Below are 15,012 nucleotides of genomic sequence, written 5' to 3'. Positions count from 1 at the left end.
ATGAACAACACACCGGAAGAAAAGCCACAGCGGGCAACTGCCGCGCAGCTGGCGGCCAGAAAGTAAGTGAATGTAGACCGACCTTTGCGGAGCCTCTCATGCATGAATTTTATTTCTCCCTGCAGCCTCGACGTGCCCTGCGACGGAGTAACACGTCGAATTAACCTTGTGTTTTTCCTCCCTTGCGTGTTTTCTTTCTTCCCTCCTGCTCCCCCATCGTTCCATCTCTTGATCTCATGTTTCACTGCCCTTCTTCCTCTCATATTCGTCACATATCGTCCTTCACACGTTTTTGACAGACGTAAACCTTGACTGACACGCTTTTCAGAATTCGACCAATGCGCTCTAGACGCCAAACACCCGCGGGCAACGCAGGTGCACCTGCCCCGACGTTTGGTGGCGCCTTCAATCCCATTGACCCCAACACAGTATCCTCCCCAATGGCGAGCTCGCAACCCCCATCTACGGGATTTACATTTGGACAGAACCAAAGTTTTCCGGGTGCGAACTCGACGCCCAGCCAGTCCACGCAAAGTGGCTCGACCCCGTTCTCTTTCGGTGCAAGCACACCAAGTGGTGCAGGATCGTCTTCTTTCAGTTTCTCATCCTCATTCGGTGGCCCTCAAGCAAATAATCCTTTCGCAAGCATGAACACCGCGAGTACTACTCAGCAGTCGGCTCAGCAGCCAGCAGCCTTCTCAGGGTTCCAAGGCTCTATTTTCAGCGCCCCGCCAGCTGGAAACCAGTCTGCAACCCAGCAACAGCAACCCTTACCCTCTGGCCCACTCTTCGGAGCCGGGGGCGCACAGAGTAACACCGGAGGTCTCTTTGCAAGCAACAGTGCTGGATCCTCTACGCAAAACGGAACTGCAACCCCTACCACAACCAATATCTTCGGTCAGAGCACTACCGCTTCTGCACCTTCCAATGGCATATTTGGCCAATCCAGTGCAGCCAAGCCCTCCGTCTTTGGCCAGTCGAGTCCATTTGGAGGATCGGACTCAATGCATACCTCTCCAGATGCTAAATCAGTCACCAGCCAGAAGTCTTCTTTCCCTAGTACCAGTGTAAGCTCAACGCCTAGCTCACCGGCTCCCTCCAAGGAAGACAGCACCAAGAGTGACAGCAAGCCACTCTTTGGCGGCGCTTTCACTGGCGCATCGACCTCGTCTAGCGAATCTCCAGCGAAGTTTTTGTTTGGAGCCAAGCCGACCGAGCAAACTCCTGCTTCCGCCCCTATCTTTGGCGCCACTCCCACTCAGAGCACGGCCGCGTCTACAGCCTCAAAGCCAGCAACAGCGCCTGCTGCTACTAACGCTCCGTTCACTGGCCTGTTCGGCGCTGCGCCGTCGGCTAGTCCAGCCACTCCCTTCAAAACCCCTTTCCAATCTTCAAACCTTTTCTCAGGTGCACCTTCCAGCACACAGAAGCCATCCGAAGAGAAGAAGGATCAGGAGCCGAAAACTGCAGATAAACCGAAGAACACATTTCAATTCAATTCGCCGGCGACTACAGCTCCCTCATTGTTTTCGAATGCTGGCGCCAGCTCTGCAGCTCCAGCTCCTTCGACTGGATCGTCTCAACCCTCATCAACCGGAAACCTTTTCGCGCCGAAGACGACAGCATCTTCAGACCAGGAGAAGCCCAAGGCGGCAGTAACAAATCCTTTCGGTAATCTGTTCAATGCGCCGAAGCCCGCGACCTCGAGCGAGTCGGTGCCTGAGCAAAAGCCAGCACCCGCAAATCCCTTCGGCAATCTACTCTCACCCAAACCCACAGAGACACCCAAATTTAGTCAAGCCGAGAAGCCAGCCAATCCTCCGGCCCTTTTCTCATCTCCTGCCGCAGCTACCTCACCCTCTACTCCTAGTGTCTTTACTCCAAAGCCGGCAGCCTCCACTCCCGCCGCAGCACCTCAAAGTCTGTTCAAGGTCAACGGAGAGAAGTCAACCGCGCCAGCTACAGGCAGTCAATTGTCCAAGTCCTCCAACTTTAAGGATCTGGAATCTCCCAAGGTTGCAGGAGCTGTGGACAATGCCGTCAAGGCTGACGTCGAATCGGTTCATCGTCTTCGCACTTTGAATGAATGCTTCAAGCGCGAGGTGGCCAATGCCGATCCATCTGGCAAAGACTTTGATGCAATCCTGCAGTTCTATCTCCGGGTTCGTGATACCATTGGAATGCCTGTTGCTACCAAGCGCAAGGCCGCAGAAGATGCTCCCAATGGTGTAGTATCCAAGAAGGTGAAATCGGGTACTCCCATCGATGCAGATGTTCCCACCCAAGCTGCCACATCCAGTGCTGGGAAGACATTCGGGACAACTCAGGATGCGTCTCCCAACAGTAAGAAGAGAAGATCGATTGATGATGGCGAAGTCAATGGTACCCCCAAACGTGTCAATGGCGATTCGACCACAGCCAACATCTTCGCACAGTCATTCTCCAAATCGAAGACTACTGAGTCTGACCAGGACTCCACCCATGAGAAAACCCCCTCGAAGCCATCCACTCCAGCAGCCAAGCCTGTGTTGGTCTCTGCGACACCGGCGACTGAGTCAGCCAAGCCACAACTGTCGTTTTCAAGTTCAACCACGCAAGGTTCGACCTCTACCTCGCTCTTCTCATCCTCGATGTCAAGTGCGGCAACAACATCTAGTGCATCCAGTGGAACTGCACCAAAGAATCCTTTTGTCCTCAAGCCTCTGGGCAGCCAGGAAAATGGAACCTCTACAAGCTCCTTGCCCGCTCCCCCCAAGTTCAGTGCCCCAGCCGGTGGTAACTTCTTCGCTCAATTCAAGGCTCAATCCGAAAAGGATGCCGAGAAAGAGAAAGCTAAGCGCAAAGCAGAGGACTTCGATTCCGACGAGGAGGATGAAGCTGAGTGGGAGCGCAAAGATGCCGAACAACAGCGCAAGAAGCAAGAGGAGCATGCCGCTCGAGGCAAGAAGCATGCTAAATTTGTTCCTGGCAAAGGATTTGTTTTTGAGGACGAGGCTATTGAGCCCGAGAAGACCGGAGAAGTTGCTGTTGCAAACAACTCTGGCGCTTCCGTCTTTGACAACCAAGAAAAGTCTGCACCTAAGTCCAGCAACATCTTTGGACATTTGTCAGCTACTCCCTCTGAAGCCGACGACGATGTCAATGACAATGTCGATGACGAAGACAACAACACCGAAGCGGCTTCAGACGTAGGGGATGATCAGGAGGACGTGGCGAAGACATCGACCAGTGACTTTGCCTCTAACGCCGCAGATTCTCCTGCACTCAGCAGCGAGGATGGTGACTTTGCGAAGGCCCTTCAGAAGTCGAAGCCGGCCAGCAATACGGATGCAGTAGCGGGTGGCCGAAGCTTGTTTGACCGTGTCTCCGAACCTAAGCGTCAAGCCGATGAAGAACAGAAGAACCCTGTTTCTACACTATTTGGCTCCTCGAAATTCTCCTCGTCTCTTAACACGCCAGTTTCTTCCACACAAGGTGGCACATCTGACTCTGAGAAGTCAGCACTCAAGCCTGCGACAAGCAACCTTTTTGGTACCGCAAACACAGGATCTAGCATTTTCAGTTCTGCTGGCTCCAGCCCTGGCGGTGCTACTCCATCCATCTTCTCGAAGCCGTCCGGTGATAATACTTGGAAGCCTGACTCTCCGATTAAGTTCGCAGCTAGCCCATCTGCTTCGGGATCTGCAACTCCGGCGGCAGCTGAACCCCCCAAGCCGTTTTCTTCTCTCTTCGGTGCCCCGTCATCTCTGAACAAGGCTGGATCTGGTAGCACCCAACCTTCGACTGGCTTTTCTTTTGGGAATCCGTCCCTCCAGACTCCCTCCGTGCTAGGGTCGTCGGCTCTTGCGTCGGCTACAACTAGCCGCCAGTCCACCCCTGGTGTCGCTTCCGACACTGGAGCGGAAGAGTCCGGCGATGGAGATGCAGCTGAAAATCTACCCCAGGCCGATCTCCGCACTGGAGCCGGTGAAGAAGACGAAGATGTTGTTCTCGAGAACCGAGCTCGTGCAATGAAGCACAACAAAACCGATGGCGCCTGGGAGAGTCAGGGCGTTGGATTCATCCGCGTCTTGAAGCATCGGACCACCTCCCGCGGTCGTATTCTTGTCAGAGCCGACCCGAGCGGAAACGTCGTTCTCAACACATATCTGGTTAAGGCCATCTCATACAAAGCGTCCGGCAACAGTGTCCAGTTTATGGTACCTCAAGCCGAAGGACCGCCGGTCTTGTGGGCTCTCCGGGTTAAGACGAAAGACGATGCAGAACGTCTCAGCAAGGCGATGGAGGAGACTAAATCTTAGTTTTGCACTGGAGCACTACCAACGAATTGTGTCCACACAAACGTATTTGGACACATTTTTCATGATCGGGCCGGCGGCGTAAGGTGCGAGCGAATGTACTCTGGTTTGTTTTTGAAACTCTTTCTCCTTGCGCAAGTGTTCAAGGCATTTCCCCCCTTGTAACAAGCGACTCTTGAGCAACACAGGCTCTACTCTGGTCTATCTGAATTGGGATGGATGCCTGGTCTCCGTACTCCCAAAAATCCGTTTCTTTAACCACTGCGACTCACGAACCTAAGAGAGGGTTAGCTTTGAAAGTCATGTGAGTTCAACAGGGGTTCTTTTGGCGATGTTTATCTGATTTTACATACTTCCAGCCGCCTTACTGTGGTTTCTTCGTGATCCGTTCCCATTCCACGGATCCTGAGTCCTACTTCTTGATATCTACCTTTCCCTCTACTTCACCGTTTCTTGTCCATGCTTTCTTGTCTTCGATGAGAGGGAAATATCTTCCTGTTTCTTCTTCCCCATGGATTCAAGGCATATTTGTATTTACAGTGTTCTTTTTTTCTGTTCTGCATCTCTCGAGTTGACCGCAACTGCATCATCGGGAATAGCGATCGTTGTGTCTTTTTTTTCTTGTCTTCGTCTGTCCAACCAGGAGGAGAAACAGGCGCATTCTAGCATAGCGAGTGTCTCTGTGGATTTGAAAGGCAAGAACACTTTTTTTTTTCTTCGAACGTGTTGTGCCGTTTGCATTTCTTCCTGAAAATGGGATTTTGTCTCTTGTTCATAAGGGGGTCTGGTTTTTTTTTTCAGGTTTGGCTTCCTTAAATCGGTTTTCATGACACCTTGAAATCGTCGTTGTATTATTAGAGGAAAGAAGACTTTGATTTCTTGAACTTTTGCCAGATTTGCTTTGCACTTAACACTTGATACACGCAGCGCAGTGCAGTGGGATTCATCCTTGGTTGGGGGTGGGGGGTTGTCGTTATCACTGGTGCATATTGTGCTTAGGATGGAATCTTAGGGGAATACAAATGGTAATTCTTTGTGCATATGGCTTTAAAACTGGTGAATCATGTAGCGACAGATAGGGAAGAGCGTAGTACTTAGTCTTTGCTTTGACATGCCTGCATTTTTTTTTGGCCAGAGACATAGATGATAGAGACAAGCTCTCTGTTGACTTAGCTTGCATAAGAACCACGAGTCCAACACCAGAAGCATCCGCCTGATTGATCCTTACAGTAGTTACGATCCCATCACACTACATTAGAAAGACAAGGCAGCAAGAAAAAGAAGATTGGTTCCAGCAAACCACCCGACATCATATTGTCCCATTCATTATTCTAGGAAAGAAATTTTGGTTTCATACAATGAGGACCGTTTTTTTTGTATTCAGAGGGGATATCAAGCACTGTCATTCGTTGAAGATTTACTCATCATCAACAACGACGGTGTGGAGACCCTTGGCCTCCTTGACGTTGACGGCCTGGACGTAGGAGTAGAGCTTCTCCTTGGCGCCCTCCTCGTCGTTACGCTTGCGGGAGATGCGGACACGGAGACGGAAGGGGACGCCCTTGATACCGGCCTCCCAGACCTTCTTGTTGAGCTGGGGGTCGACGCGGACGTCGGTGGTGCCCTAGAGTTCCCGGGGGGGTTAGTGATACTTTCGCGGAGGGTTGCCCGTACAAGATTCCTCAGATGGAGGACGTTGGTACGGGGCGATCAGGAGATAGGATAGACTCACCATAGCACGCTCAGCGAAGGCGCGGATCTCCTTGATAGCGCGGGGAGCACGCTTCTTGAAGCTAACACCGTGCATCTAATTTTACCCAAAAAGAAGAAATATTAGTCTTCCGCCCGAATGCCATCTTTTTTTGTTGTGCAAAAATGGGGAAAAATGATGTGGGAAGAAAATCTTGCAAAACAAGTGTTTGCGAGCGAATTTCGGCCTTGAGGTGGACTTCATAAAACTAATTCTTCTTTTTGGAGATGCGTGTGGTGACCAAGAAAACCAAGCCAATGATGGATTTTTAGACCATCACGACTCGTTTTTCTGGCAAATGGAACCCCCGAGGTTGTTCCTCCACACAATCCTAACAACAACAACGATGATGATGATGGGGTTGTAGAAAACCCTTGGGCTGCTTCTTGTTCTCGTTTGCCCTCGTTTCTTTTCAGATGCCAAGAGTTTGGAGAGATTTTGATCTTGTGCGCCGCTTCGTGGTCTTCATCCATCGTTTGTTTGTGTTGTCTTCTTCTTTCTTGTTCTCCATCCATGACCTCCGACAACGATTTGCGGTTGGGTTCCGTTTCGCATGTCGCTTGAGGGGAAGGGGGAATTATAGAGAAACCGGAGTTCCTGTCGGAAAAGATTGGATCGCAATGTGGTTGGTGTTTCAACGTACTCTCTTGTGCATGTTGATGGTGTACTCGCGGGACACCACATCGGCGATGGCCGAGCGGGTCTTCTTGCCGGTCTTGTTGACGGTGCTGGACATTTCTGCGATGGAAACGAAAAAAAATGTGATTAGTTTTCGGAACAGACGGACGCAAGAATGGCGAGGCGCAGGTGCTGGCGACAAGAACTCACTGAATAGGGACAGAGATGTCGGCTGTCGTGGGCTATAGAGGTCGTCGACGGTCAAGGATGGAGGAGATTTCGAGATGGTCGGTTTTTCGCTGGTGGGAATTCCAGTGCGGGCTCGCTTATCGCCAGCCGCGGTGGTGATTGGTCCATCAATCGGCACGTGATGTACCGCCCGGCGGGTGTGCTTGGGAGAACATTCGTTCATTAAATGCATCCGTCTGATGCCTGAGGCAGACATAGTCCGCCACGATAGGCTTAGGCTCGTATGGATCCGAGATCGGAGGTCGCATGACCACCTCATCTTGTCTGCTACTGTAGTTACCGTTGCGCCTGCACAAGGCCTGCTGTGGTACTTCGTGCAAGCTGTGGTGTGTTGTTCTCACCAGCTAGTCGAGCCCCTGTACCTACATTCTCTTTAGAATTGCAGAGGCGTCGCCAGATGAGGCCTGATGATCTTCCATCAGCGCGGGTGTCATGTCATGGCTAGAGCGACGGAACGTCTGCGGTTGCTGGTTGACATCACACTCACTCCCAATGCCAATCTATGAACATCCTGCTTGTCAGTATCTCAGTCAGGCCTGGCACAAGACGCACTGTCAAACCAATCCAATACAAGGATGGTGCTGCAGATCTTGGCGCAATTGGGAAGTGTTGTCGAAGCCTGCCTGTTACGGTGGAGATGCCACTATGGAAAGTCAGATAAGATCATCAGTATGTATGATAATGCCTTTATCATGGTATCAATGGCTGGGTTGTCAACAGTACAGCTTCACATGGCAAGAAGAAAAGGCTTCAGTTGGCGTCGTACTACTGTTACTACTATATACACATGCAGTAACTTCAACTGTACATCGTCTCGAGGCAAGCCGAAGTCGTCGTGTAGGTGGGTCTGTACCCCCAACACACTAACAGATGAAGCTTATCTTTAATTGGAAACCCCCAAGTATACTAAGGTCGGAGTGTTATATGTTCAATGGTTGAGACCAGCGTTACTAAATGGAAACTGGCTTAGTTTAAGGTTCTTTGATGTGCCTTTCCCCCAATCTCCGCTCTACGGAGTCATTCCGCTTCGACTCATCTTTTTCTCTCCCAAAATATCCTTCTGCGCGTTGTAGTTTTAACTTTTTTCAGAAGTCAGACTTATTGTTCCGTTCTTTCAATTAGGACCGGCTGTTGATCTAGCGGTCTCTTCTACTAAACACAAAACACCCGACATGTCCAAGCCACCACCAAACACCAAAGATGAACCCGGCAGCGACCTCGAGCCAGCGATCGGCGAGGTGGAGGATGAAAACGCCGTCGCGCATGATGCAGTCTTCGGTGTGATATCAGAAGATGGACCCAACTACAGGAATGTGAGTATAGCCCTTGAATCACGAATCCGGGGCCCACTGACACCATCCCAGGTTGGATGGCTTGGAACCTCGGTTCTCATGATGAAGACACAGATGGGTCTTGGAGTGCTTTCAATTCCCTCGGTTTTTGACACCGTTGGGATTGTCCCCGGAGTTATCCTCCTCTGTACTATAGCCGGGATCACCACCTGGTCCGACTACATAGTGGGTGTGTTCAAGCTACGGCACCGCCACGTTTACGGCGTCGACGATGTCGGCCAGCTCTTGTTCGGCCGATGGGGTCGCGAACTGTTCGGCTGGGCCTTTTGCCTCCTCTTCGTATTTACTTCAGGGTCCGCGATGCTCAGCACCTCCATCGCTCTCAATGCGCTCTCCACCCATGGCGCGTGTACGGCCGTCTTCGTCGCCGTCGCCGCCATCATCCTGTTCTTGCTCTCCAGCATCCGGACGCTAGGTCGGATCACCTGGCTGGCGTGGGTTGGTGTAGGATGCATTCTTACCGCTGGTGGGTGAAGCAATCTACCAACACCCCAGAAGTCGTCTTACTGATATGCCCAGTCTTAATCGTCACCATCGCCGTGGGAATCCAAGACCGTCCGGCTGCCGCACCGCAAGAAGGAGTCTGGAGATCCGACTACAAGATCGTCGCCAGCCCCAGCTTCACCGACGCCATCTCCGCCATCAACACTTTGGTCTTCGCGTACGCGGGCACCCCGGCTTTCTTCTCCATTGTAGCCGAGATGAGCGAGCCCCGTCATTACCCGAAGTCCCTCTTACTCTGCCAAAGTGTCGTGACGATCACCTACATCACCATCGGCATCGTCGTCTACTATTACTGCGGCTCCTACGTCGCCTCGCCAGCTCTGGGCTCCGCTGGTGTACTGATCAAGAAGATCTCCTACGGCATCGCTCTACCAGGCTTGCTGGTTTCTGGAACTCTGTGTGCCCATGTCAGTACCACCGACCCAATCCCTAACAAAATCCGGTTGAGTCGTTAGCTCGCACTAACCCCACGCCAGCTCTCCAGCAAGCACATCTTCGTCCGCTGTCTCCGAGGCACGCGGCATCTGACCGCCAACACCGCCCGACACTGGATCACCTGGTTAGGCTCGACCTTCACCGTCACCATGGTGGCCTACATCATCGCCAGCGGGATCCCGATCTTCAACACCCTGATCTCCCTCGTCGGTGCTCTTTTAGGGACGGTGACTTGCTTCCAGCCCATGGGCTGCATGTGGCTCTACGACAACTGGCGCAAGGACCGAACCGCGCGGTGGTACCTGATGGTCGCCTGGAGCGGGTTCGTGATTGCGTCGGGGATGTTTCTGATGGTGGCGGGCACCTACAGCTCGATCGTGGGCATCATCGACTCCTCCGAGTCCGGGGCGTGGAGCTGTGCCGATAATTCCAACTCTGTTTGAGGGGGGAAAAAAAGCAAGCAGGCGTACAGTCCCTACATACACATACGCATGCATGCATTGCATGCATTTAGTCATGACGAAGTTGATGATTTTTACGTTCGAATAGAGCTAGCTATACTTTCTTTCACCCGTACCATGTACATATCACTTGCGTACTTCTCAGCAATGTATAGTATAGGTGTAGCCCTCAAGTTCGTCAAATTTCTGTTGTTATTAGGGCTAATGCAAGCATGATAACCCAAGCATAAGCGCTAAAAGTGGTGGACTGCGGAATGACTTGCCGGATCGGAACCGAGCGGGGTTCATGCGATGGTAAGATAGAACTTTTGAATTACCTTCCTCTTTGATTTTGTAGCATAACGCCTTTCCAATCGACAAATACCTTCCTATGGCCAGCCACTTTGATATCAAGATGACCTTGGTAGAAGGGCCCCATCCACTAAGAATCTCATATACAAATGAGCACTAGAAAGTACCTCCGTAAGCAGCCTTACTTCGACCTGGCTGATATCAACTCCTGTTTGTTTCCCCATTCAGCCAAGTCGCTGAATATCACATTCTCATGCACCGGGATGCCCTGCCCGACTCGGCTTCTCTGCTATCTTCTCGATGTGGACCAACATGAAATTGCGGGGGTGGATCCCCTGCAAGCTAACCTGAAAATCCAACTCCGGAGTCTCCATTTCTATCTACCTGATTCCCATCCGCCGATCTAGCACGAGGCAACAGGGAAAAGCTGACTGGACTGCGAAGCAAGGAGGAGTAAGCTACTCCCAGGTCGGTAGTGATAGCCCCTTATCGAATATTTTCTGTATGGTCGAGCGGTACTGCAAACCGTGCCCGGACTTCGCTCGTACGTGAAGTCAGCGAAGGAGCCACTCTACCTGATAAGTCACTGGTAGCTGTGTACAGAGTAGAGGGTGTTTCCGGCGTTCTGTGTCGAATAGTAGGGACAACATCTGTTGCTGTTGCTAAAACGGGTCGACTCGGCTGGATCTGATCCCATCATTGGGGCTGACTTTCTCTGACCCGCGTGTGATATTCTGGGAGTATCTGAGACCTCAAGCTGAAGATTATTGATTAAATAGGATCATGTTTGTAGGCAGCTTCTTGTATAGTTGCAGGGATCACGTCTTAGAGTTTCCCTATTTTGTTAGCCCTCTCTGGATTCTCGGGGTGTCTGTCGAGGATGGCTGCTTTTTGCAGTACACGTCGCCGACCGTCTATGGAATCCTGTACTCTGTATGTTGTTCTGCCATCGTGCTATGGTGTAAGCTTCTCACCACGTTCGGGATGGAGTGACTAATAGTCGAATGGTCGTTTCCCTCCGCAGCCCTCCCAGGGTATACCAGGGATCCAGACAGGAGACAGGTGTGCGCGGTCCGTAGTTTGTCCAGCGAGTCACAGTCCATCAGTCCTACCAAGCATCTCGGCTTCAGCAGGCTTTGTATTCCATAGAGCTGCCTCCCTGGAGGTCGACCATCTCCTCAACAGGTTGTTCGCTGCACCGAGGTCCCGGACTGCGGATCACGTCGAAGGGTAGGTAGTTGATTCGGTTTGCCGGTATCGAGGTTCTTATATCCCGCCAACCTCTCAATCTGTCCCGCCTCTCGTTAAGGTCTTGTTTTTCTCCACTCGTTGAGCGCGGATGAACTTCGAATGTGAATTCCGGCTCTTCTATATGATTTCCATGATTGGGTGCGTCATGCAAGCCGACACTGTGAAATTGGTTTCGTCTTATCCTATAGCTTCTTAAGTGGCATAGATATATCACCACGGGGTAGGGTGCTCTTTGCAGCCGTAGCGCAGCTTTGTCTCGTCGGCTGGCATTGCTAGCCTTCCAGGCCCAGCAGAGAGACTAGCTCTGGATCGGTATCATCTCGACTATGATTTAGGAAGTCGACCCTCGGCTAATCCATCCTGCAGACCAAAGAAGATATGTTCCGAGAGAAACAGAGGACGCAATCATCATGGAATGAATTGAGGCTGTGTCTGTGCTGAGTCGACATGACCAAAAACTGTGCGGCGTGGCAAGACCGGCCAGAGCTGGCCAAGTCTCGGGTCTCTTCCAATCTATGAGGGCATTTTCAATAGGTTTGGCTCTTCGTCATAACCATGTGAGATATCAAGAAGAGTAATGCTGCCAACGAAGACCACATTCGGAGTTTGCGGGTCCCCCGTCCTTTGGTGTTCCATGAAGAAAACATTATGGTTTCTCCAATGACTAATTCGTCGACAACATCAGATAGCAAGTTGGGCTATCTGAGCCCCGCTGGAATGAATCCAGGAATTCAAGCAGTAGGCCTCGGCTTTTGAGGGCCTATGTGTCTTAATTTATGTGGCTTGCCGTTGGTGCATATATGCAGATAGAACTGGCGAGGATTTGATGTATCTTGAGACATCAAGCATTGTATAAGTTGTCAGGGAACTTGTTCTGGGACTGCCTGAAGCGTCGTATAGATTGTTATCAGGGAACCTAGGCTGAGACTGCCTTGACGAGGTCCGAGATGGTTGTTCTGAAGAAGATCTGGGCGGGGAGAGGGAAAGAGTTTATACATGGCCATGAGGATGAAAGGCCATGGACCGAACAATGGTCTATTCACCCGGTACAGCTCCATTGAAGGATCTACAACAGTATGGCACTTACTGTATGCAACCTATCTTGTGAATACGCCTTCAGTAGACATTCACTACAAAGGAAGGAAACATAGCAAGCCCAGCCTGAGAATTCATCACTCGTCTATTCTGGTCGTGTAAAAAGAATCAAGCGCCGCTATCGCCAAAACATTCAATGTGGAGAAGATTTCTACTGACTCCCGGCACTCACGTCCGGATACAGGTCAAACCGCCGCTGGGTGTAGATAGGGATGCCCTTTCGCGTACTCTGGATGGTCTCGTCATCCAGATCCGCATAGATGATATCCTCCTTCTCCTCCGTCTCGGCCAGCACCTTCGCGCTGGGGTCGACGATCAGACTGTGTCCCCACGCATGGTACGAGGCCTCCAGGTCCCTGGCCGGACTGCACAGGGCCGTGTACACCTGGTTGTCGACGGCACGGCCCCGAGCCAGCAGCGACCAGTGCAGCGGGCCGGTGGTCGTGTTGAACGCGCCGGGGTACACGAGCAGGAAGGCGCCCTTCCGGGCCGCGATCATGGCCGCCTCCGGGAAGCGGATGTCGTAGCAGATGGAGAGCCCGATCTTGCCGTAGTCCGGGAGGTCGACCACGGTCAGCTGGTTGCCGGGACTGAGGACCTCGCTCTCCTTGAAAGTGATCTTGCCGGGGATGTCGATGTCGAAGAGGTGGGTCTTGCGGTGGGTGCCGATGAGGGCTCCGGAGGGAGAGAAGACCAGGGAGGTGTTGTAGTATTTGTTGGTGGTGGGCTCCAGCTCCGGGATGCTGCCCCCAACGAGGTAGGCTTTGGCCTCGGCGGCGATGGCGGAGAGCGCATGGTAGGAAGGGGATTGTTCTTTGGTGGGCGGCGATGGAAGCAGGGTCTCAGCGTACTTAGGGAAGAACTGGGTGCCGTAGGGGGAGTTGAAGCATTCCGGAAGGACGATGAGAGAGGCGCCGGCTTTGGCGGCCTCCAGGACTTTGCTGCGAGCGTGGGCGAGGTTCACGGCCTTATCGGCGCCTGGTTGTTGTGGGAGTTAGGAAGTAGATTATGGATCTTGAGAGTGGATTTTACTTACCCGAGGCTAGTTGCACGAGAGCAAGCTTCAATGGTTTCTTGAGGAGGGATGCCATGGTGGTTGTGTATGGAAATGCGAGCAGAAGAAGATGGTTGTTGGTGGTGGTGGTGGCAGGGAGATTGAGGCGATTGCGGGGGAAGCGGCTTTCGCGCCGAGCATCTGCCGACGTGCCGCATTACGCTATCTGGGCTAAGTTAGTTATCTACGGAGCTCTTCTACTCCAAATCGCTTATCAACATCCTCCCCACCAACTACAAAACACACCCGCAACGATACACTCCAACGAGATGTGTGCAGTATACTGTACATTGTGCCCTATGCTATGCTTGAGACTCAGATGTTGGAGCTGGCTCATCGAGTCCGCAAGTAGGCGATGATGCAACAAAGAAAGAACTTGACCGTGAGTGTAGCTGGGTTCAGACACAGCCCCAAGCCAGGCGCTTGTGCTAACAAGATCGCAGACTATGGCCGATGTGCTAAAACAAGGAGGCTGGAGTATAGTCAAATGGAAAGACTGTCATGCTGCTCCAATGGTATGACTGACAATCAGTCACAGACGTCATCTGCTCTTTGTGCTACATTGCCCTACCAGATCCGTGCTAGCTACATTCCTCCAGACGCTCTTTCAGAGATGAACGCAAGGCTGCCATTCTGAAAGCGTGAGAGCAACTCTTCAAGAAGTTTTGTCAGGAATGCACTACTAGTCCTATGACGCAATCTGCTCTTATGTCCCCCATGAATAGAGTTATGCCCTATCTCTGCCATCGGCACGAAGTTAGACTCGCGTGAGGCTATACACTCGGCAGTTGGATTTCCGCAGGAATGTGACATGCATGCGGCCAGGGCATACTCGAGTATACACATCCACCATTATTCAGCAATGCGCATCCTTTCCGATTCTAAGGCTGTCAACACACATCCGGAAGATCGGCCCTGAAGAAACTTTAGCGAGCGTGGTGTTATTTTAGGAGTATGTGCATTGCTCTGCTGCACCTGCCTCAAAGGAGTAATAGTCAACGCTTCAGGAAGTACTCAGCTTCAACTTGAGTCGAACTATCTACAGTTTCCGGACAGCGATGGTGTTTATAAAAAGGGCGAATGATGGCTTCTTTTGCCACTCATGAAGTCAAACCATTCGAATCCATTGAGCTCAACGCAGATCGTGCCCTCGTCCTTTACTAGAACAACGAATCCTTGTCACTCAAGACCTTCAAACCTTGCCACCTCTTTTTTTAAGTTTGACCAAGCATCACCATGCCATCCCTTCGCTCCAACGCCTCTCTATTGGGTCTTCTGCTGCTCCTGAATGCCTTCTGGACCATCTCTCTCGTGGAAGCCAGTCCAGTGGCACTGCAACGTGACGCCAACCAGGTAGGACCACGCCATGTGATTGTCATCGCGGTATCCCTCGCTTACAGCCGCGTTCCAGACTGATCACGCCGTCGATATTGCATCGATCAATGCTCGGTTCACACAGAATGAGCACCCAGCTGAGAGAGTCAACCCTGCCGGTGACGCCTTGAACACAATCCACTCTATGACCAAGGCGAAGAGAGATGGCACAGACAGCGCTGGCAGCTCTGGCACCGACGACGACAACGTCATCAAGCCGTCTGTCAGTTACTCCTTACTCGGCAAGGTTTCTACCATCATCGATCATCTGCGGCACTGA

At 51.8% G+C, this 15,012-nt stretch overlaps 3 protein-coding genes across 3 annotated transcripts; 2 read left to right on the top strand and 1 right to left on the bottom strand.

Annotated features, from left to right (window-relative positions):
* Window positions 1–4,301, top strand: BO66DRAFT_433937 (RanBP1 domain protein; the record flags this gene model as incomplete). Its single annotated transcript, XM_025650734.1, has 2 exons — window positions 1–62; window positions 329–4,301. 2 exons carry the CDS (start codon window positions 1–3, stop codon window positions 4,299–4,301), a joined length of 4,035 nt encoding a protein of 1,344 aa, XP_025508650.1.
* Window positions 4,302–5,397: 1,096 nt separating this feature from the next.
* BO66DRAFT_364067 (carbon-nitrogen hydrolase) lies at window positions 5,398–13,435 on the bottom strand. The gene is made up of 6 exons (XM_025645147.1): window positions 13,341–13,435; window positions 12,464–13,282; window positions 6,873–6,908; window positions 6,692–6,786; window positions 6,031–6,105; window positions 5,398–5,922 (listed from the first exon to the last, which is right to left on the bottom strand). Exons 1-6 carry the CDS (start codon window positions 13,393–13,395, stop codon window positions 5,716–5,718), a joined length of 1,287 nt encoding a protein of 428 aa, XP_025508649.1. The 5' UTR covers window positions 13,396–13,435; the 3' UTR covers window positions 5,398–5,715.
* Window positions 13,436–14,594: 1,159 nt separating this feature from the next.
* Window positions 14,595–15,012, top strand: BO66DRAFT_397427 (uncharacterized protein; the record flags this gene model as incomplete). The annotated part of the gene is made up of 2 exons (XM_025648593.1): window positions 14,595–14,711; window positions 14,770–15,012. The coding sequence occupies 2 exons, from the start codon at window positions 14,595–14,597 to the stop codon at window positions 15,010–15,012; spliced, it is 360 nt and encodes a 119-aa protein (XP_025508648.1).

The sequence above is a fragment of the Aspergillus aculeatinus genome, assembly GCF_003184765.1.
Source record: "Aspergillus aculeatinus CBS 121060 unplaced genomic scaffold BO66scaffold_2, whole genome shotgun sequence".
NCBI lineage: Eukaryota > Fungi > Ascomycota > Eurotiomycetes > Eurotiales > Aspergillaceae > Aspergillus > Aspergillus aculeatinus.
Note: the sequence above shows the minus strand (reverse complement) of the source record. Positions and strands in the feature narration are given on the sequence as shown.